General features: G+C 39.8%; 1 protein-coding gene across 1 annotated transcript in view; it reads left to right on the forward strand.

The window, feature by feature from the left end:
• Window positions 1-2,326: 2,326 nt before the first annotated feature.
• The window catches only part of roraa (RAR-related orphan receptor A, paralog a), a 191,827-nt gene continuing 169,331 nt past the window's right edge, over window positions 2,327-24,822 (forward strand). The window contains exon 1 of the mRNA XM_006789317.3: window positions 2,327-2,626. Coding sequence (XP_006789380.1) covers window positions 2,473-2,626 — 154 coding nt within the window. The 5' untranslated portion in view covers window positions 2,327-2,472. The remainder of the gene's footprint in view (window positions 2,627-24,822) is intronic.

Consider the following 24,822-nt stretch of genomic DNA (forward strand, 5'->3'; position numbering starts at 1 on the left):
CAGCAACATCAAGCTTGTCCTTGCATCTGTTTGGTCTAAACACACGGCGGTGCCGGTCTTGGTGTGCGCTTTTGCTGCTTTTGTTTGTGTAGCAAAGTCGATGCTTTCCTTTGCACGCGTGCTTATCGGAGGAGTGTTTGCATGTACTTGTGTACAGTGTGCAGTTTACCGGGGTTGCCTTTGCGTGCACATGCCGGGATGTATTTCGCAGATGTGACATTTGTACGTTTTTCAGATGTAACATTTCGAGTGTGTTTACGTCTCAAGCTCAAGTTTCTTTGCTACAGCGCTGAGCATTCAACAGGCGTGGAATGCGAGTGCGGGGTCCACGCGGTCAAATTGCACCAGGTCAGAAGGTCGGGGAAATTTGGAGAAGCTAAAGCTGAGCAGAAGGAATGGAACTTGGCCTCTTCGCTTGGCAGTGAGAGATTCCTTCTGGCTTTCTGTCAAAAAGTCGGCATTCAGCAAAGCATAACTCCAAAAGTTATATCACGCTCTTGTTGCTGAGTTACGTGCAGGAGTGTTGTAATGAAAACATGAAAACTGACTCTTTTTGACAAAGTACCCCATGTTATTAGTCCAGACTTAAAATGCTGCATATTTTATTATGTCTCATAGCATTGATCTGTAGTTTTGCATGGATTAAACACCTTTCTTTATTATGTGTTCTAAAATTGGATACAGCTTAATTACAAATTAGAAACAGCATAAATCATATTTACATATGCGGATTCTTTCATGTTTTTTTCCCCCAAGGCTATGTTTGTCACTATTCACCTTCACGTTAATAAAGTTTTTGCGATACTCTCAAAAGCTGCACTTAATGCTACATTTTCCCTAAATCACTACAGCCAAACGGCAAATCTGACATCATGACAGAAGGAAGTCACATTTGGCCAGTTGAAGCTAAATAAAGAACTCAACAGAGACACATCATAGCCTTTTTTATTGCCCTGCATCATATTATCAGCCTCATCGTTATTGTATTAATAGAATAATAATACATAAGAAACAAGCAGCTCTGCCAGCTTTCCTTTACCATAAACCAGAGTGCACTATAATCAAAAATTAATGAGAGCCACATCATGTTTCATTTAAGCTATTTAGAGAAAATGTTAACCGCAAGAGTATAAATTAGAATAAAACTACATACATACTACAAAGCAACAGCTACTTAGTTACCATACTGTGTGGTGTCAGAAGCCTAGTTAACCAGTATGCACTGAAGCTCATCTGTATGAAGGCAAATGTTCAGGACAGTACAAATATATGTATTACAGAAATATGTGTAATGTCGTTGGGTATTTGGCAACAAGCAGCCTAACTCTGCTGAGACAGTGAGACCATGTCAAAGTCCACGTGCGCCGCTTTTAAGGGGCGGAGTTCAGTCTCGCAGCTTGCCCGCTGATCACATGCAGGAAGCATGGAGTTTGTAATTTGTGCGCAAAAAAAAAAAGCGGGATATGGACGCCGGTCGGCTGAGTGACGTTTGAAGGCAGCCATGCACGGCGCTGCAGCTTCACGCACATTCTGTCAATCCGCTCTTTTATCACGGACGGCGAAGACACGCAGCTTATTCTGCCAGTGACGAGAAGAGCTCAAGCAGTAGTCATAATAGGCGAAGCACGCTCCTCCCACCGGATGGTGGAGATGATGATGATGATGATGATGATGATTATGTTAATTGTGATGATGTTGATGAAAATAATGAAGAGTGTTCTGATTATCCCCGCTTGAATGCTTGGACGTTAAAGTTGAATACTTGGCTGAGAGCAGCCGGCAGACTCCTATAGTCAAGCCCAGTGAAGGAATTTGAAGTGAATATTCCCTGCACCCCTACAGCTTTTGGCTGACGTTAGAGAGAAGAGAGATGGGTAATATGGCGATAATTATAAAGTGGCCATATTTAACAGGGATTTTTTAAATTAAAGCAAAAAATAAAATAACAACCCCAAGAATAAAGTGTTTTCCTAAAATTATATTGATTATTTTTAGATCGACAGCCTAAAAGAAATAGATTATGTAGCTACAGGCGCAGTTGCGTGCACAAGGATGCATTTTTGGCCACACTGTGCAGTTTTGCAGTTTATAATTCATAGTATTCTATCCCGGTTTTCTCATTTTGCATATAAGCAAATGCAGAGATGTAAAAAATCTTTGGAAATGGTTAGACAGTAATAGAAAATCGATATTACCATGCAAAACTGCGCGGGGTCGATCAGCGTGGATTACTTTCAGGCCTACATCTATTCTTCGACTATTGACAACCTCTCCCTTTCCAGTTTGCATGACTGGAGCTCTCACTAGCGCTGCTAGTGGACAATCAAACCTACACACCCACCTCCAGACACACTCGCATTTCTCATTTCTTACTTCTAAATTAGATAGCGAGACGTGGTGTCGGAGCTCACAGATCGCATAGAATTAGTTTGAAGTACCAGCGGTAGTTAAACAATAAATCTGAAATTCAACATGGAGTCCCCTCCAGATCCAGCGAGCGACCCGGGCAACAGCGCCTCGGAGCCGGCTACCCCGGTCAGGGAAACCCCGGTAAACCTGGAGACGCTCCGGAAAGCGGACCATCCAGCCCCGGTTCGAAGGCAGACCTGTTCAAGCACCAACAGAGGTAAGCGAACCGATTTCCCCCTTTTCACTTGATGAGAAATACGGAGCGATCGGGGACATTTTCATCAAACTTCAAAAATGAATTAAATCGCGTCCCCCTTGAATAACTGCACACTGTCTAAAAATCACCCAACCACAGGTACACAGCTTTTTATTTATTTTTTATTTAGTACCACAGCGGCGATTACCCACTTGGTCGTAATGAGTGCTTCGGTGTGGGATCCTGGTGTTTAGGCTCTGCTGACAGCTCAAATCATAGGGGGTGATACGGTCACAGATGTCACATTTACTCTGACTGCAAGATTAATCAATTATCCAGAAACCCGGAGTTGACCAACGGGACCTTCTCCTCGTGCCAAAACGGGCTAACGTGCTCGCTCTAACGCGATATTGTCACAGAGTCGAAAGTGAACTTTGGGAAACTGTGGGTTAGTTTATCGATTAGTGCTATTCGCCTTCGTACAGACGTGTCCTCCACAGTGCCTTATACAACACACTGTACCGTCTGGATGGATTTTTCCCCCTTTTTTACATTTCCAGCTAACAGATTTGCGCTATTCCTGTGTGGAAAAAGACGCCCCAGCAGCTGGAATTTGTTTAATGCCAGCAAACACTGTTGCAAGCATTGGAGGCTTCTGCACGCCTTTTGCGATTAACCCCCCTCCCTTCAATACGAACAGACAATGAAAGCCCAACGAGCCCTACATTGCAATTAGCCCGTCAAAACGTCTGCATTGCTGCATGAGGACTGTTTCTTTTTTACACGATTTATCCATCACGTCCCGTCCATGTTGTACAGTACAAGACAGTATTTAACCACACCCCCTCTCGGCTGTATCCAGCACAGGCTAACCGGGCTCACCCAAGTTCAAAGAAATAGTGCTTTCTCTGCTGATTCCTGACAAGCAGAGTTGGTGTGGATACATGGCAGCGAAGCGACCGGTGTAGATGTGACATTCATTCATTGAACGATGTTTTCTTTTCTCTTTTTTGTGAGCGCACTCTTCCTGTGCGCAAGGGTATATTTAGAGTGTGATATGGTGAATGTGGAATGTAAGCTGGTTATGTAACAGGTTTAGCCATAAACAGAGGCGCGCAACTGAGAGCAGAAATCATCATCTTAGATCTTTTCACTTTATAAAGTGGTTACCCCCCCTTACTCCTCGTTATCACCGCGCTTGTTTTATATAGAAAAAATAGTCCAGTTCAGCGACTATTTATATGTATTTACCGCTCAAGCGAAACTGTGTGACTTTGTGGGCTGGCACAGCCTGCGCGCTTATGTAATAGCGGGGCAAAGACAGGTAGTTGGGAGGCTTCGTGGATTGATTTCTTTTTTCACAAGTCTGACTTTGAGACACTCCTAACCTGCTGACCCATATTCACCCCACCCTTTTATGCACAGGATTAAAGTGCGTCTGGGAAAGAGAAAGACAGGAAAAAGAACGCCTTTGGTCTGTTATGTAATGCTGAATGGGTGAAAAAAATGTCTTCACTGGGGCAATCTCTGCACTTTGAAAGGAGGTTCTCAGCACGGAAACTTTATTTTGGCCTTTATACAAAGAAAACAGATTATCGTTGGATATTATTTAGCATAGGAGGACTTAAAGAAAACTTTTGAGAACTTTTCAAAAACTTATTGCAAGTAAATATTTGTCTGACATCGCTTATGGTTAAATTTCTGGAATTATTTTCTCACGTTTAACTGTGTAGTTCAAATCCTGTTGTGTATTTTAGCCTTTCATACAGGTGGAAAAAGCCTAATTCATGTTTTAGCCTCATCAATTGTCATGTGCAGTGCTGATTTAGCACCACTCTGTTACGGTCAGTCGTCTAACCTTTAGAACATTAATAAATATTACAGTGAGATTACAAAGTATTGTAATGCTACAAAGGAAGGCCACTGGTTGTTTTAAAAGACCCCCGAACTGAGGTCACGATGGAGATGTCTTATAAATGTAATAATCTAGAAATATTTACAGCATTCATCATGCAGGAGAGCAGAAGAAAAGCTTGCTTTCATAAAGATATTATGTCATAATTGCTTTATTCAATTGAAAGTACACATGTTCTATTAAGGAGAAGCTGCAGCCGGGTTATTGCGTAGGCAGAGTTGATTGTAGGGTTGCTTAAAAAAATAAAACAATAAAAAAGGAGAAAAAAAGAAACAGTAAAAAATATTTATAGTTCACAGCAGTGTTACAGACTTCTGAAACATTTTTTAGGATTACGCTTCCACGCTCAGACTCTGGCTTTTTAGGCCAGGCACGGAAACCAACATCTGAAAGGCGGCAGACACTCGCTTAAGCGCAGTTTCCCTCTTTACACCAGCTGTATTAGACTTTCTGAGGATGCACATTTCTTATCCTGCATGCAGAGCGTTTACTGTTTTAACCCTGAGTGCTAATACCTTATAAGTAGAAACGGCTTACTTCAGCAGAAGCTCTGCTGTAAGACTTGAGTGGGTCAGAGAACAGGCCTTGAAGGGCTTTTGGTATATCATTACTGGAAAGAAGAAAGGGTGTTATTTTCATATTGCAAGATCTCTCTCCGTTCACAAATTTGGAAACAATCAATATTAATGGCTTAGTTATGTAAGGTGATGGTCTCTGCAGAGGTTTGAAATCTCACAGTTGCACAGGGAAGCACCGGAGCCGCGCGTGTGATGAGAGACCTGGTGTTTGCATCCGCATTTAACATTAGTTTGTTCGACTGCCGAAAATGTGTGTGCTTCCTAGAAGTGTGGAATTAGACTCCACCGAATGATGCTGATTGATATGCTTGTCTTCTTGTACTGCGCTATCATTGTCATGTATGCAGACTGTGAGTCATCTGAAAATCATTTTCCTTCGTTAGGGAGTAAGAGGTTACTCATAAAGTACAAATAACATTATGTTGGTTTAGAACAGCGTAATCTGTCACTAGGTGAAGTGTGATGTGGTTCCCTGTGGTGGAGAATATTACAGAGCCTCCTGCTTATTAGTTTGCCTCCGTCTCATATCTCGATTAATTCTGATATGATTTTTTTTTTTAGCCTGAATAACAGCTTTCTTCCTATTGTTTCACTACCTCCAGTGTTATTGTAGTTTTTCCCACCACACATTTTTGTTTCCATAAAATAAAAAAAGTAACCTGTCCTTCAGGTTTCAGTGTAGAGAAGCCTTAACATACAGTGCAGTATATTGCGTGATCCAGTCTAACGGAGGAGAGTTTAAACATTGTCACTCATCTCTTAATGAACACGTAGCCACAATTTACTCAGAGGTTTTATTTTTGGGGAGTGAAACGAGAGCTCTCAGCTAGACAGCCAGCATTTATTTAGTCGTTGCTGAAAGAGGACGGATGAGGTACAGCGGCATAGAGTTTTAACTTTTTGCACTAAATCTCAGAAAGCTGGCAGTTGGCTGAGGTTAGCGCGCCTCTCGAATGGACAGCGGCATTACTGTGGCCCTGGCATTCTCAGATTCAGTGAATGAGGGCACTCTGCCCGCTGGAGAGCGTGAAGGTACAGGTATAGGCTTATAACTGAGACTTCAGCTTGGACAGATCCAGGAGTGGAACTCCATTATGTGTCCTTTTTTTCTGGCTGGCTGGCTATAACATAATATCAAATCTGAGTCCTCTTGCGTTTTCAATTCTGAAATGTGGGTGAGGTAATGATATCATGAACTGTTTCATTGCTACCCTTCAGACACTTAACATCGTTAAATGTTAACAGTCAGTCTTTCTTCAACCATACACCGAGCTGTTGCATAGATGGTGACAACTGTTTCTCGTTTCGACTTTGGCACTAGAGCTGTTGGGGGGAAAAAAAACGATTTTCTGTTCTTATGAGCTTCAAAGGTCAAACATTATTTCAGTTGCATCATGCTTATCTAGACAGTGTACCTGTGAATGTCAGCATAATGTTAGAGTTAGTAGTTGATGAGCATTGATTGAAATATTGCCAAGCAAGATGTGAAGCTTTTTTTTTCTTGCTGTCATTTCAAAATATGAAATTAGCAGCACAGTGGCTCAGTGGTTACTACTGTTACTTCACAGCAGTGATGTGTGTGGTGACTTTCACAGAAAGGCGAGTATATGATGATGACAGGAAGAAACATGCTTAACAAGACACATTAGATGAGATTAAAACAGATCTTTTTATGATTTTGTACTGCCTGTCTTTTATTCTTTTATATAAACTGACAAACTTCCTGCAGCTTTCTGTACTCTGCACGGACACGTCTTAACCTTTCTGCAGTTGTTTCTGGATGAAGAATTATTTTAAAAATGTACTTTAGTATTTACCATCAAAATATTTAGCATTAGCTGACAATTACAAGTACTGGAGGAATTGTTTAGTAAAGTTATACTGCACTATGAAAATACCCAACTCCTTGTCTACGGAGCTTGGTGGAGAGTCCCTAAATCTGGGAGTCTCAACCATTTGACCCTAGAACTGAAGAAGCTTCTCGGATGAGAGGTGAAACGTCTTCAAGCAACTTAAAGAAGTCCAGACGCTTTTCTTTCCAAGCTCCTTAGACTACGATGACCTGGATGACTGAGAACCTTCACAGACATACCCAACTCCTCGTAAATCGTGAACTATTGGAGCATTTAACTTAAAGTATTAAAACAAATAGCAAATATGCTGCATAAAAATATTTTTCTTGCGTTGTTATATGAATTAGTATTACTGCTGCATGTTTGAGCTTGAGCTTTAAATATTTTATATTCTGTCTAATCTCCTGTAATTTATCATATTCTGTAAAATTGTGTTTATAGTCGCTGCCCTGTGAGGATGCAATTTCTTAAAAAAAACAAAAAAGCAATTTAATGAGCTCATTGGGATTAAAAATATCAATAAAAAATGAAGTTGATGTTTTAGCAAAACACTGGGGTTAAATTTAGTACGTCCAATCAACCAAGTGAATTCTCATAGATGATAATCTGAAAGTGCTGGCCGAGCCTGCACCTGTGCAACTTGTCTGCTTTATTAAACCAGTCGTGGCAGGATTTGACGTCCCGTCTCCATCATTGATGCTTTCTTTGCTGTTGTGCTGAAGGAATTATTAAAAACATTTTCACACTATACTCTAACTCCGCTACATCACACAGGTTGGCCAAGGTGATTAGCTAGAGAAAACCTTTTTGTTGAGATGATAAATCATGGAGTGCTTGTTTATGTTAGCTCTGTCTCCACATAACATGTAGTTTGTAACTGATCTCAGAGTAGTAAAAGCAGAGTCAGCTTTACTAGCATACCTGTGAGTTTCCCACCAAAGCCCACCGCTAAGCTTTGTGAAAGGGCATTTCCATCATAATGCTGACCCCGTATAGATTCCAGTAGAGTAAAGCAGAATAAAGCCTGCTTCCAGAGACAATATCCAACTGTGGCTGCAAGATGGTAGGAAATTAGAGGATGGATGCAAACAAGTCAGCAGTTTTATGACATAATACTGTGAAATGCAAGGAGACAGATCGCTTTCACACTGGTATATTTTAGTTGGTGTTAGTTCACTGGACTCTGCTTACCTTGCTTGCCCTGATGAAGCAACACTGCTTCACAGCAAACAAAATATTCCTCCAGCCCCTGTGTTTGATGAATTCATTCTTTCACAGGGACGGTCAGCCTAACATAGAGCTGGCTTAAGTTACCTCCAACTAAATGTGATACCTAAAAAGCACATATGTTCAAAAGCAAATCGAGTCATAATACTGTGTGTTTGGACAATGTATGTTTAAACATTTTCACAACTTGACAATAGCCTACTTTGTTAGTAGTACAATCCCCAAATGGTACTCAGGGGTGTGGTTAGTTTTATGGGTAATTAACAAAAGTTTGGTTTCTGAACACAGGCAAAGTCAGTTCATTTCAATATCAAGCACAAAAAAACAGCTTTTTTCTGCATTAAATATCAACACAATTAGCAGCAAACTGCGTGTCACAAACAGTTAATCAGTTTGCACAGCTGATTTAAATATTCTCCTCTTTATACTTTGTGCCTTCAGAAGGGAAATCCCAGTAATAGACATCAAATCAAACCAAACTTTATTGTCAATTTGCTTCGCATGCAGCTGTAGTGTATGTAAAATGAAAGGGCTTTTCTGCAGGGTCAACACAAGCGTATGCAACAGGGTCAGTCATAAAAACCTTTTCCACTTCTTGCATGCAATCTTATCACCGTGTTGTCTTCGTATATACAGACAGTACTTTTTTAAATGCCAAAACACAGTTTACACTGGCACAGGCGGTTAGAAAACCAGAGCCAATTTGGATTAATCCTGACATAAATATTTTATTATTTGCACATTATGGTTATTGTCAACATCAGTGTGTAAAGCTAGGCCCCAACTTTAATGCATACAACAGATGTAAGGTACTGTACAAGAGGGACAGCAAATATCGTCTCAGTGTTGAAGAAGGACAAGCACTCTTTCGTGCAGACTTGGGAGAGCTGGTATAAAAAAGCATCATACAGAACAGAGGGAAGCTGTATACAAATACTGTGACGTAAAAAGAAATGCTGCTCCAAGTGGAAGCATGACTGATTTTCTTTTAACATCTTGTGCAATTCCAGGAAAAAAAAGTGAAACACAGACACAGCTGTTCATGATATGGTGTTTGGTAACAACACTCCATTTGCTAAACTATTGGATTTGGCAGGAACCTTTGATTTCTTTATGTAACAAGACATGTGAAACAGCTCTAGAGTTTAATTCTATTTCAGCAAGTACTCGATTGGTCTGACCTGTAAATATGACATAAAAAAGTCTCTCAAGTCTCAGAGATGCATAGTTACAGTATATTAAAGGCAGTAAATTAAGTTTAGTTTAATTAAAATTAAACGAAACTTGTGAAAAGACTCTAGACATTGGTTAAAGAAATTTGCTTGTTTTTCATTGTTTAGCTCTGTTTGTCACAAATGAAAATCCAATATTCTCTGTTCATTTAACACTTAAAAATTTTATGCATAACACACATTAAGTCATTGTTAAATGAACTGAAGCATGCACCACAGTATTTGCCATTTGCAAAATAGCAGATTTTTGCTTGACCTGTGCATTTCACTCACAATTGTCCATATAAACTAAAGTGCATTTAGCTTGAAAATGCATTTATGTATATTATTTACTTTTGTTGACATGAATGCATTTCATATGTATATTTAATTTGCATTTTTTGCACAAGTTAGAACTTATATTTATCTTAGGCTTACACTATAGGTAATTCAATGCCATCGTTTAACAGGCAATATTAATTAAAATAAGTTAAAAAACTTAACCTAGACCATCTATGAAAGTTTTATTCTTGTGGGACATCTTATTTTTGAGTTTGAATCACTAGTGACTTAACTGGGGCTGGCGAGGAAATTTCAACTGGTGACAGACACCAGATTTGATGTGAAATCTCCAGTGGTGAATGATAGCTCAGATCTATGGCCCATTTACTGAAGTTTGTATCTTAGATAGAAAATTTTGAATAGTTATGACCGGAAATACTCCAGATGCATTATTGGAGGGTGTTAAAGGAGTCTAATTTTAATGTGGTACACTGTGACCTAAGTACTTGTGCTGCTTGGCTCCATGCCTCTCTGTGGCTCTGTGATATGAAAAGGGCCCCTTAGAAGAGGACTAGAGGGAAAGATGTGGTGAGAAGGGTCTAAAATCTCACTCTGGGGGGATTCTTATGTCACATCTATGGCCAAGGCTTTCACATCTCCATCATTGTGGATGGTGAAAAGCTCCCAAGCAGGTAGGTAAGCCCTTTGCATGTAAAATTGTTACACTCAGAAACTTTGACCGTTTTATCTTTCAAACCATCATTCCTTTCATTTCTGAACAAAACTCCTGCAAAACACCTGCCAGACTGCACCACGTCCTGCGTGACATTCAGAGAAGTCTTTTATTGTTTAATTCAAATCACAAATCCTTTACCTGTGTGTGCACTCTGATCGGCCAGCTACGGACATTATGTGCACATGTCTGCTTTAAAACGAGAAGAAATCTAAAGCATTTTATTCAAACAGCACAACTCCAGAGCTTCTTGGCTGTCATTTATCTTTCTTTCTGAAGGCTAAATTCACTGCAGCCTTGCTTTAAGGATTCTGTCGCGTATGATGTCTGACTAAGATAAAAATGGAAATATCTGTTGCATATTGCTGCCTTTCTAGCACAGATGAAGAGCAGCAGCAACGGACAATAGCAAGGCAGAATAATCCATTTGCTTTCTCCTATGCTTAGAGTAATAATGTAATTTAACAATGTCTGCACTTACGCATTCTCACCATGTAGTACATCTAACAGAATAGTGTAGACGAGAGAAGGTGGTCTCAGGAGTTGTTAAACCTTCACTCAGAACAATATGTGTTTTTACAAGTCTGCGCGCCATTATTGCACTACATGCAAAGGGTTTTTTCCGTTTTTACAGATTCAATTTTTAAAGAAAAAGAAGACCAAAATATTTTGTTATAGTAACAACATTGCTTTTCTGGGGTTCTGTCACACAAAATCCCAGTGCTGCAGGAGGTAAAGCGCTCATATAACATCCTCCACTGCTAATTTCGTTACATTAGTAGTGCCGTGTCATTACTTCACAAAGTTTATTTGTCACCTGAAATAAACAGAAAACTTTTGGAGACGTGGAAGATAAAACAACTTGAAAATCAGTGTCATTTCTGTTGGCTTGATTATTTATATTGGAATAACAAGCCCAACTTAATCTCATAAATAAAAAAGGGAGAGATACAGATCCGTCCCCTCCAGGTACTGCCACCACTTAATCGAATTAGCTCCACTTGCAGGCTTGACGGGCTCTTCAAACACCCCTGGTGACTTCTGAGTGCCGATTACAATCAGCTACTATTTTCAGCCTTTGATTATAATCTGGTGAGGTTGGACAGAATTTTTTTGAACGCAGAACTAACTAATTATTAACATCGCGGCCCATCTCTGTCTTTTTCTCTCTCTTTTTTTTTTTCGCGCCCGCTACTCGGGGCCAATGGGGCTGGAGTAGTTAAACAATACCCACAAGTGTTAATCATATCAAATCAAGCAGTAGTGTGAAACTATTAGCTTGGTCTTATTGAAACAGCTCATGTTAGTTGTTGCGTTGTCCAAACATTAACTCACTAATTGTAAAATATGTGTAATATTAAAGAGGTCTTTTGTATATGTTTCTTATTGTGAAAGGGGAAAAAAAAAGCTATAACATTTGTTCATACAGATTTCGCCACCTGACAGACAACAGTAATGAACACAATTCGCTACTCATAAAATAATAGGAGATGATCACAATTGTTCTTGCCTCACACAGTATGTCACAGAAACACTGCAACGTGCCTGTCAAACACAATTCTGCTCTTTTGTTACTTTTGAAAGGCAGCTTTTGAATATGAATAACTTACTAATGAATATTTGGTTCTTGTGTGTGTGCGCGTCGGTGAATTGATTGCTTTAGGAGGCGTGCTAAGACAGACTGTGGCACGATGGGGCTCAATCAGTGCAGCAATACTGGAGTGCTGCTTTCCGACAGTGATTGAAAGACAGACTTCACTATGTATGATTCTCCAATCACTTATTCGCTGACAAATATCATCTGTCTGATCAATCAATATTTGCAGCTTTATTTTAGTAATGCAGTGCTTAAGAGGCAATAATTAACGCCGTGCTGGGTTGTTAAAAGCCTATTTTTATGTGACAGACAGAAATAGACGTACAGAAATAGGAAGATGAAAACTTTGGGTTGAGGTTGGTAGTGGCAGACCCCGCAGACGTTAGCTGCGCGCAGTGAACATATCGAGAACTTGAGATTGTCCTATGGCATAACTATTTCAGTAGCTTTCAAGTTATGTTAATGTACAAAACTGTTTTTTTTTTTCATCTTAACTTTGAACTTTCTTCCTTCTTTTTTGGTTGAATGCTTATTTCAAAGAGCTATTTGGATTAGAGCTATATTGGAGACAGCGCTTCGAGAAAGTTCCAGGTATAAAAATGTCCAAATCTAATTCTTTATAAGATTTTTTGAGCTGTTGTTGACACAAAACTTTTTGTTTAGCTTGCCGTCTCTTCAGGAACAATAATAAGTTCAGCTTTTTTGGGGGGGGGGGAGGTTGCGAGTTTGTTTGTGAAATTGAAAATATACTGTGAAATAGTCCGAGGGAATATTCATTCAATGTCATCTTGCATTAAACAAGTGTGGCTTGTGATGCTCATTAATTTCTGCTTGCTCCACTTGCGGTGTTTGGGCTCTCTTTGCTGGCTCAGTGCCACAGTGTCTTCTGAAAGAGCCACTTCATCTCTGTCAGGGGCAGGTGGAAATTTTCTGCACACTTCTAATTGGACAAAGTGCCTTTCAAACTCTGAGCCATCATACACAGATCAAATTATCATACAGACCAGGTGTCAACAGAGGTTTTTCACCTCCCTTTTCCTCTTCTGCTCTCTCCGGCGTCTTTTGGTTGATTTTATGATTCTCTCTGGGCTTTTCAAACTCCCTACTGCTTAGTGGCCCCCGGCACGCTCAGGCTCGTCATAGGAATTAATTACAAGAAATTACGCTTGCTATTTTGACTTTAAAGCTTTCATTATTTGCTGTCAAGAAAATTTTTTTTCTCCAGTGCAAGGTCCTCAAGCAGATATAAGCAAATATTTCCACCAGATACAAGGAGAATTTGAGGCTGTGGTTTTAGCTACCAGGGAGCTTTAAGATCTTTAGTAAAGCTCGGGGCCAAACTTAACTGTGCTTTTAAAAGTAATGGGTCAAATCTTCAGATGAATTCTTCATCTCTTAAGTGATACGCAAAAAGAGCAACATGCTGGGCGATGCCATTTTGCCAGTATGTGTCATTTAAAGGTGTAACTGTATTTTGATTGAGCGCCAGTGAAGCCGGCTTGTGACTAATGTGAAAAAAGAGGCTGTCCAGTATCAGACATGTGTTGGGTTAATTTTTTAGATAGTTAGACAGTAGGGGTGGGGGAAAAAATCGATACTGTGTAGTATCGTGATATTTTGTTTGCTAATAATGTATCGATACAGGGACAGCAGAAATCAATATTTTGTTACAAAAAAGGTTTTTGTGCTCTGACTTCAGAGCATGTTGATCCTTTTTCTGAGCAAGAATCCTTTCTTGACATTCCTTCACTGTCCAAATGTGTTTAACTTTTTTTTTGGCAGCAATAAACATGACAGTTTACTTATTTTAATTTAAGACATGTTTTATTTTAATCAAGTTTAAAACTTTTTTATTTAATGTAAAATTATATTTTGCTTTTAATTTACTTTCAAATTCTTCAGTTGCTGAATGGGCTGCATAGTTTTCATAAATTTCATAGTTCAGAATAGCTATAATCGTACCAGATGGTTGCATTCAGTTAAGTTGGACTAGACTGTAATACAAACCGTTCAGTTTGTCAACAATAAAACTGACTGAAATGAGAGAAAGACTGAGTGCGAGACTTTGATATTAGATAAAATGAATATTGATAAAGTTTACCTTTATGTACAGAATCTGAATATTGCAAAATATTAAAAAAAATTGCAACAATATCGTATCGTGCGTTAAGTATTGTGATAATATCGTATCGTGGGATGTATGGTGATTCCCACCTCTATTAGACAGTTCACGGTACAAGACGGCAGATCAAGTGTTTTGAGTGTTTTAGGTGCCCTTTGTGTCCCTGTGCAGCAGTAAGAGGAAATATTTTGTTTTGTGTTGATATGAAAAGTAGGAGCAGTACTGGAGGAGAATAAATAGAGGATGGATTTTGAAACAAGTGTCTGAAAGGTTTCATAAAAGCTGAACCAATTACACTAAGTGTGATTTTTATATTTTCCCAAGCACGTGAGGTGGTCACTTTAAGCCGCATTCATTGCGAAAGCTCGCAGTAAATGAAAGGATGAAAGGACAAGTGATGAATTTGGCTTTTTAAATTTAAACCTTGTTGACGCTTGTACTCATGCATCACATTTTTATCCCAATATCTTTTGAAGGTTTAAAAGCTAAACTGGTTGTAATGATTAAACGATTATCTCCGCTCCTTTAACAAATCACGCAAACGCGGCAAAGTTTTGACACGCTCGATCGCTTATCTTGTCTGCATGTCGTCAACGCAGATGCACTACACTGTGCTGACTTGATTCGGCGCAAAGGAAAGTGGACAGGAGAGATTGATGGTGGTGTCCCCAGTCAGACAGATAACACCTGATTCTGCCTGCAGGGGGCTGGTCTAGCGCGCTCCTCCCCTGCGCCTCAGATGCATCGAAGGCTGCGCCGAGGAGGTGAACCGTTCCTTCGCTCAATGCAAATTCATGGCCACATTCAGAGATGATCCCATGACAATTGAGCCAATGTGGCCCAGAGCACTCTGCAACACATGATCCATGCATCAGCCACACCTGGGAGAAACCCACACAGGCACGGGAGGTCATTTGTTCAACACAGGTGCATCACGTATCCCGATGCAGTCAAACAACCCACATGCTTGAATGCACGCTCGGAGACACACATGGCCAAACGCACACATGCGCATAGATACACAGGTGTTAATGAAATGCTCTGTACACACGTGGTTATCTATGTCTGCAGCACATCAGCTTTTTATTCTATTGTTCTTTGTTTCTATTGTTTCGTTGTTGCTTTGTCTGCTCAGGTTTGAAACATCCATACTTTTTACACGGGAACTTGCCTCAACAAATCAAAATACTATAAAATAATTAGTAGTTGAGGAAACGATACTATAATTGTCAGCCTTCTTGATGGTGATGAGATCATGTGATCGTGTTGGATGGTGTGGCGATTCTTTCTTTCATAGAAACATGTTAAAAACGTGATAACGATTTTCGGAAAACCACCTCCGGGTGTTGATATTTTTAAAGCCGAGCACTACACAGCAAATCCAGCATGTCCAAATTAACACTGTCAGATTTGATTTCAACACTTTTAAAGTGTCTATATGGGTCCACACCAGAGAGTGTTGATTTGACTCTTTTTGGAGAGTTGGTACGTTAACTCTGATTTAGTGTTAAACACCAAATCTCTCTGGAGTTGATAATTTGACACTTGGTGTTAAGAGTTTATATATTAACTCTCAAAGAGTATTTTAGTTTAGCTACGTAGGAGTTATCTTCTAATTAATTCTAAGAAGCGGGAATTTTACTGTTCTGAACTTCTAGAAATTTCTTTTGGAAATAAACATTTATTAAAAAGACGCAATGGTTTTTGAAAAACATTTATTCTGAACTGTGCAACACAATTTCAAAACATTTTCTGAAAGATGTAACAGTGTACATGTTCTCACTTTCATTAGAATTTCGTTTATCAAAAGGTCTGACATAGGTGAGCTGGTAAATGCAAATAACAGCATTCTCATCACTTATTTCAATAAATACAAAATACAATATGCATGTCCTTAATTCATCACTTTGTGGAACTTCAACGCACTTCTGCTCTCCCCCATATTCCATCTTCACAAGCATATCCTATGTGGAGATTGAATAAAAATTAGTTGACACTAATTAATGGCACAAATCAATTGCAGCACAGTTAAAAAAAAAAAAAAAAAAAGGAATCCTTTTTGAGCCATTACTTGTGTAAAGTATTTTCCCAAAAGACAAGGACACAGACAACAGGTAATACTGAACTAAATGTAAAACCTCAACCTTTTTCATTTTTACCTAAAACCGTGTGCACAAAACTCTGGAGGAATCTAAATGCTAACGTAGAACCCAGTCGGGACTCGGGACATCTGCTACTGCTGTTTGCTCGTTTTTTATGGGAGATCGTTTTCAGGCTTCAAGTAGCATCATTATATCAACATTTCACATTCTAGACATTGTTTTAAGTGTATTTGACCAAGAAATTTGACTGAAAATTCACATGCAAGCTTTTTTTCAAGGCTGTGGTATTTGCCCGCAAACAATACCTTTCAGCTAGCTAAAACAGAATATTATGCTATCAGCGAGCAACATGGCTAATGCCTTTCACACAGCTTTGTCTCAACTCCAAAGAGCCACAGAAGTAAAAGCTAATAACAATAATTGAAACAATCTTTGAAAACATGACTTACCAAGCACGGCAAACAACTCAAATATGTAGAGCAAAATGTTTTGAAACGGCTTCACTTCAGCTTCAATTGGAGCCGTGCTGGGGGCGGAGTCTGTGAATTTACTCTATTGGTGTCATAGCCCCTGTAGGAGTTCAGAGTTAAGAGGTCAAGAGTTAATGTTTCCATTGTAACACCTCCAGATTTGAAATAGAAACACTCATTTTTAACACTCGATTTTAACTACTATCATTTTACACCTCAGAGTTACATTAAAAGAATGTGACTCTACTTAGAGTAAAATTAACTCTAAGACTACTAACACCAAAACATTTAACACTTTTGAATTTGCTGTGTACAAATTGGGTGTTGGTCTTGATGCCAGCAAATATGTATTTTCCTGAGGAAAATGTACTTGTAAAACATGTCTACTGAAATGCCAACTCTCTTTAATGGAAGTTTGATTTCATCTGTTTGCCAGATCAGAAAGAAGTCTGGCCAGGTGTAACAGGCAGCACCTCACAAGGGTTAGTGCCAAATTGGTTTGTGTGAAGAATCCACATCATAGGGTGCTTGAGCTGTTACCCTCACATTGTCGCTTTAGGACAGCCGGTTATAAAACTAAAAAACTCCTTGTCTTTTTCTCTTGTGCTATTGACTTAACAGCAAATAGCACTCTGGCTGCACTTGTCACACTACCCAGAGAGGGAGTTTGCTCATTTTGGTATGAATTTTCCATTTCGCGCATCATTTTTTTTGTGATTTATTGTTGATGCTGTGATTTTGTATTCCAATATTAAGTGAACTCCTGTTGCAAGGTATCGCTATTTGCAATAAAGATAACCTAGAAACTTGTATAGAGCTTGCCAGACTAAACAAGCAACTCAAAAACACCGCCATAGGCTTGGGGATAATTGTGATGGATGCCTTGCTGACAGCTTTTTTGATGTTGTTACATCATTTGTTGTAATTTACCAAACATCTGTAATATTTGAGTGTCTTATCATCCCTTTGAATCAAAGTAAGCTACATCTTCAAGAAGACATACAGTGTAAAATCTCATAAAAAAAAAAAATCAATAACAAGGTGTGTTGCACAGGTTCTCGGTGTATAAAGCAGATGGTGAAAGCCTTCTGTATAATAGATCTCAATATTAACTGTAGCACATGCTGGGAGTGTTGGTGGATGGCAAACAGCAGAGTGAAAGAGAAGCAATGACCTTCTGTCCCATCGTTTACCCTCTCGTGCCCCCCCATACTGCTCTCAAATTACTTTGTTTTAGCCAATTAAAGCAGCCGGCTGAGCATCAAGCAGGCTGCCATTTTTCGCTCACCTGGACCCAGGTGACATTATCGCTCTGTCATCGGGAGAGATAGCTGTAAGTGGGAATCTCTGGCATGGCGCCGTGCCACCTTGGACCCCACAGTGTTCGCTGAGATTAATGCAGTGATTCTCCCCCCAACTTGCACGAATCAGTCGGCTCTCTCATCTGTTCCCGGCGATAGCACCGCGCACTGCTTCTCACTGCATGAAGCAAGGACCCAGTGACTGTATAAGTTTTTGTGCTACAAAGCATATACACACAGACATACACGTGTACGTTTATGTATATATGTATATATATAACATTTCCTAAATCGCCCCAGTATAAGTAACTATCAATTCCTAAATATACAAGGAATTTATTGTCTCTTGCTATCTTATTGCCTTGTCGCTGATCAAGATACCATATGCTGAGAAATGACTCTCCATCCAAATCCTTTAATGGCTCAATAATAGAAAGACGGCAGACACAACAATACCATGGCACAAAATGAGTGAAGGACCGGAGAGTGTGGTGTTTAACAGCCATACGAGCACAGATTATGTGCTTGAAGGGGCTGAATCGAGTGCCAGCCGTGACAGTTGGGCTGGGAATTGAGCGTTCCGGGGACGTGCGGCTTGACTCCGCTCGGAAACACCACTGGGTCCAGGGCTCATCTCCGCAGTCCTCCGCCTCCCTCCTTGCATAGTGGCATTGTGGCCTGCCGTTTGCTCCGCTTCTCCGGGGGAATGGACGGGCCCTTGCTCTCGCTTGATGAGCACTCGCTAATGGCTGCTTCTTTGAAAGCTGACGGGCCCGTTTGAGGAGGAGTGTCTTTTACTTCCCTCCAGCTTGCCTTGGCCGGGCATTCGTCAGGCAGCCTGGCTTTGCTGTCCTGCCCACATGATGGTGCGCCAAGGGGCTGAAACGTCTGTCATTTGTTTTACTTTCAAATAAAAGTTGACGATTTACCAATAAAAAGTAAAAATAGTCTTTTGATGATGTCTGGAGGCATATGGAGAAAGTGTTGCAGTAGTGACATTTACAGCACTTTGTTGGGCTAGAAATAACAAAAGACAAAGGAGATTTGTCTGTTTACTTTCTTTTTTTTGTCTGTGTCCCCTCTGTTAGAATTGTTACATGCAAATTAAACGAGTGAGTATAGAAAGTGTCACAGACATTAAAACATGATTTGGAGCCCCTGCTGAAAGTTGCACTTCATTAATGCTCTAAAGCTTCTTTTAATATATCGCTCGCTGTGTATCAATTTATGCACTGAATTGCCAAAATACATTCTTGCTCTCAACAAAACCCCACTTGTTTGTGCTTTATTTAAGAAAAGATATTGCTGCTGCTCAGCCTCTGAAAAAGGACTGTAATAATCGATGCACTGACTGTGATTTCTTGGCCGAGACTAATTTGTGTGTGATTTCTTTTTTTTTGTTTCTGCTCTTTGTTATATACAACAAGTTGCCAAAATTAATGTAACAAAGCAGATAAACACCATCCACTAGTGGTAAATGCCATGTTATTTGCCAATAGTCTGCTCATGTATAGTGGTCCATCGTTGTATTAACAAAGAAGTTGTTTGCCTGGATATGTTGTTTTGATGCTTCCCTTGCATCAGTCAATCTGCCAGTTAGTTGGTTACATATCCTGCTGATACCCTTGACCAGTCTTCTCACCCCAGAGGGAGCTGTTGTTCCTGTTGCCCTCCTCTACACTACTGTACCAGTCTCCAGCTTCTGGAGACTCCATTAAAAAGTTAGTCGTCCTTGGAAATCTCCTTTCTTTAACTTCTCTTGTCTTTACTCTCTCCAGCCCTCTCCCACTCTGTTTTCACGTGGACTCTTTTTTTTCCCCCCCACTTGAAACTAGGGCGAAGGTCAGAATGGTGAATTTGATATAAGAGCTGACATGGTTTCGTGGAGCACCTTGTCAACTCAAAACAATAGGTTTGCAGGAGCTGTTATGCCGAATAAAGAATGTTCGCATATTCCCACTGAAATGTCCTCCGCTAGACATTCCCAAAAGAGATGTGAACATTTGTCTGCATACATTTTTACCAGTCCTGGCCCAGTAGAAAATGGAGGTTGAGGCAAAATGAACATGTGAGCAAATAAGTTATTTCACAGGGGAAGCTAAAAAAAAAAAAAAAGGAAAAGTCGACCACTTTGCTTTTATCCTCGTGTAGTGGCCTGCTCTCTTCGGTCTTGCTCCGGGTTTGCTTTAAATAAATTTAAGCTTCTTGTTGTAACCCTGCATATAATGATGCACCTACATCAGGCCACACATATTATCTATGAAAAAGTAACAGATGTTAGTAGTTGCATAATGGCAAAGAAGGGCAGCTGGGATGTTGTACATTGGCGTGATCAAATAGTTTTAATTTGATCTGACCTCTTTGTCTCAGTGGTGTCTCTGAGCTGCCTCTTAGTTGCAGCTTAAACAACAGAGTATAATGAAACAGGATGAATGTGGTGACGAGAACCAGTCAAGTTCAAACATACTGTGAAAAAAGTAAATTGTGCATTTGCTTTTTTATCATTAATGAAACAGGGTTGGGCATTTTTACAGCTTAAAATATAGCATATATATATACACACACACAAAAGAAGTCTGATTATGAAAATGATAACATCTAAAAAGGACGGATTGATATTATTATAACAGCTTCATTCGTTTCCTTTGTCAGAGATCTCTCACCAAGCAGTTGTCGCAGGCAGTTTCATCTCAAATTAAATTCATTTGGACATGACATTTTAATTGGAACACTATTCCCATTAATTGAACAAATTAGAGAAAGTCTGCTGGGGGAAAGGTAATCTCTGGGAGAAATGATTTGGAATTCACAATTTAAAATTAAAAATCAGCTGCTCAGCTTTGTTTGTATGGCAGCCAGTTTGCGGCAGTGCACGCGGGCAGCGCCAGTGTTTGGGGTCCCAGCGGCACTCAGGGCTCACATTGTCTTCATTAAAAGCGATTAAGGAATAGGTCAATTTAGTCTGCTTGGCTGCTTAAGCCGAGCATTATTTTTTCCTAGTAAATGTCTTTGTCTCCACCAGCCTTTCCTCCGTGGGATCGGGCAGTCCCCGATTTTATTCGTGTTTATGTGTTTGACTGAACGTCCGAGTGAGTCATAGCAGTATCATTTTAAATATTGTCATTTTGTTTAATTTGTGTGCACATACACATGTTTGGGTTTTTCATGCTCCCGTGCTCCGGTTTTAGCATGCAAGCTGTCCGGGTGCTGATGACTTGCTGTCTGATTAGCAGTGAAAGGCAGTTGAACCCTGCAGCTTCGACTACAGTGAGCAATTAATTGTGCTAATAAAGAGCACCTTAAAATGTGCAGTTAATTTTGTAAACACACATGGATAGAGGATTTCACCCCTGTTGTTGATGAAAATTAGCCATCATTCACTGTTGCTTTCAGAAAAGCAACATGTTTCTTCACATTAAGTTGTTTGGAATGTGGCACCATTTACTCCGCTGCTTTTCACAGATTTTGAATCAAAAATGTTTTGCCGATTTTTTATTTCAATGTTTATCATTTTGGGTAGAAAGATGACTTATTTTAAACAAGTAAATAAAATAAGGGAGGTTGGTATCAGACATACACAAACTCATAAAGGCTTTAAGTCCGAAACACTTACAAGCACCTGTGCTGTATGTAAAGAAAGAACAAAACAGAACAGTCTGCCTACATTCTCATTAGGTATACATATGTGCACATAAGAATAATAATGGATGATGTGGCGTGTCAAAGCTCACACTTTGGCCAAGATGAAAAAATCAATCGAAAATAGTGAGCGTTATAATGAATCGGGTGTCGATTTAGAGCGGAGAGCTTGTTACATTACTCTTTCATTTTATTACCCTACTCTGTCAAATGATATACTTAGGACATATGCTGCATGTTTCAAAAGTAGAAGTCTCTGTAGCCGTGTTGCCAGCATACAACTTTTCCAAAGGAGCCCTTTGAAATTTCATCTCATTGTGTTTCCCCTGTATTCAGATCAATCCCGTGGTTTCTCAGCTACCACATTATTATTCATCAGTCTATGGAGCTAGATCCTGATTGTAAACCTTGAAGATGAATCACAGCACATGTTTGTGCATTTGTGTAAATACCACTTGTTTGTGCTTTGAAAACTGGGGGGAGAGACAAAAAAAAGGTTTATAGTGTCTCATCAACCTTGGAAGTCTCAGTTATTATTATTACGTTTTGGGGGGGTTTTATCGCCCTGGAATATTTTCCAAAATTGAAACAGCAGCGATGCCTGTGATATGAATGAGGTAAGAACTAAAGAAAGAGGATGAGAGCCTTAATTGGAGCTATGTGTTGTAAAAATGTGGCGAGAAAGGAGAGGATGGGGTGGAAGGAGGAAAGAGAGAGAGCCAGACAGAGGGGGCTCCTAGATAGAGGGCCAGGGGGAAAAAGTTCCCCCATGCTTGTCAGAGTTTGAGCAAGTTCAGAATTGATGGAGCCCACAGGCAGCACTGCTAATTTTAGTTGAAATCACCTAAGTGGTTTGGCTAATTTATCCAGGCTCCTCGGCCCTCAGCCCCTGGTTTCTGGCTCTCTTCTCCCCCGCCCCTCCCTCCGTGAAATATCCACAAAGCGTGAAGGTACCAGGAGGTGACAGTGGGAACAGAAGGGTATTTTGTGCCCAGCTGATTTGCGGAGCACTGGGCGGTTTCAACCCGTGTCACACTCTTGGATATTGTTTGAACCCTAACGACAGCCCAGGTTCAATCATCTATTCCGCAAAATAATTCCCACCACCCTGAATTTAATGGAAAGTGAAATTACATTCGAACTTTAAAGAAAATCAGATGCAATCTCTCATACATCTTATTTCTCCTAATGGCTTACATTTCACGTTTCAGCTATTTCTTCATTGTTACTTAGATATCAGGAACACTTTTGGAGAGGGAGTGAGTCTGATTTTGTGTAATGATGGTCTGCCAGCTGGATTTGCTGAACATGTTGGAGCTTAACAAGCAGCATTGCTGGCGTTTGAATGTTTAGTAACAACTCGGAGAATCCCTTTTTTGTCCGCCTGTGAACTGCAATTTGGTAGAAAGTCGGGAAGAAAGAATTTAAAATGAAACTGTCATGAAATTACAATGAAGGCGGGAGGTCAAAACGACTTTTTTGGTTCCTGGTATCAAGTGATGTTAAATTATTTGTGGAGTCTTTTAGGCATTTAGATTTTAAATGAAACATTGTGAGCAGGCTTGCTACATCGTAGGTTATTTTCTATGACTATTTGATTGTTTCAAATGAAAAAAATCAGAAAAAGTTGGCTAAACATGTCAAGGTGACTGGAATCCATCAAGGCTTTTAGATGTCATGAGGTCCTTTCATTGCTTGCCCATTATTAGGAAAATGCTTTGAAATTCAAGATTTACTTTTGTTGTTTAATTACTTTAAGTGTGCTTCGGATAAGTCTAGTAACAAAAAACGGACCTTCTTAGTCAATTTAGTGGATAAGAAGCTTTTGTGGTTATGAAAATAGACATTTCTCATTCAATAGGTGTGCGGTACACCCTATATAAGTAACCTAGTCACTTCTGGATATGTAAAATGAGAAGCAAGTTAAGACGATTAAGAGTTGCATAAAATAAACACTTCAATCATTTGGAACCAGAAGAGCAGTCAAAAACAAAAAGGTAAGGGAATGTGTGGTTACGCTAAAATGCATTCTAGTTAATCTAATAGAAAACTCCTGTTTCTTTAATAGCCAATTGATTTCTTTTCTTTGTAAGAAACCTGTTTAACCCCAGTTTCTGGTTAACTGCAAGGCAGCAAATAAAACTGCTGGACTGGGACTGCCTTTCTTTTATTGTTTTAAAAAAAGATTACACCCTATTTGCCGTTGATATAAATATTTGTTTAAGTACCTCAATAAAAACTGTTTGTGTGTCTAAGTGGAGCGGAGTTTCTTGAAAAATAATTTCCGGAGCTGTGACCAAGAGGGATGTTTGAAGTCTAGTGTGCAAGCCAGCAGTTTTTGGCAGATGAATGTAGGGGTTTTATGTGCCAAGCACCTGGTCAAACTGCAAACAATGAGGAGCTTATGGATTCGCTTTATCCAGCGACGGAGACGATACAGAGAACGTTAGAACTCTTATGGGCCATTTTAAGAAATGCTGATGCACAATAAAGCTCAGCTCTTCTCGATGCTCTGGAAAGATTTCATATACCATAAGTTTCATATAGCATGTGTAGTAGGGGCGCAGATAGCTATGGATATTAGCATATTAATGTTGCTCTATCTGCAGTGAGCCTATTTATACTTACTCATTACCATATGAACAAAATTAACAGCCTTCCAGGTTTGCTAACCTGATCAGTTTAGCAAACCTGCTGTAGCATGAAGTCTCTCCAATATAAACAAAGGAATGAGGGAAAATAATTAGGAAAAAATCGTAGCCCTATTGAGCTGATGGAATAGTGATATTGTATAAACAGCTTAAAAACTACATGCAGAATTGAGATTCAGTGTGGAGGGTCTTGTTTGACTCTTTAGCAGTGATCTAATAATGAGCTCCACAGATGGGTTTGTTGGCCGAAGCTCTGCTGAGTCCACCGTGTATGCGGTAGAGAGTGTCAAAGTGTCTCCTGTGCAGGATCATCTCCAGGTTTGGGAAATGGATGGTGTCTGCCAGATATGCTGGCATTCAGTGGGCCTTCACTCGTGCACTACCTGGGCTGGTGCTCAGCCAGGGTTAATTATAGGGGAGCTCCAGAGTCTTGTGTCACTAAGGATTCTAGACAGAATATTGTCATACTGCCATGTCCTATACAGAAAAGACACGAGTAAAAGCACAACTGCTCTGTGGCGTTTCTGTCTTGCACA

The sequence above is a fragment of the Neolamprologus brichardi genome, chromosome 7 (genome assembly GCF_056152115.1).
Source record: "Neolamprologus brichardi isolate AB-2024 chromosome 7, ASM5615211v1, whole genome shotgun sequence".
In the NCBI taxonomy this organism is placed as follows: Eukaryota; Metazoa; Chordata; class Actinopteri; order Cichliformes; family Cichlidae; genus Neolamprologus; species Neolamprologus brichardi.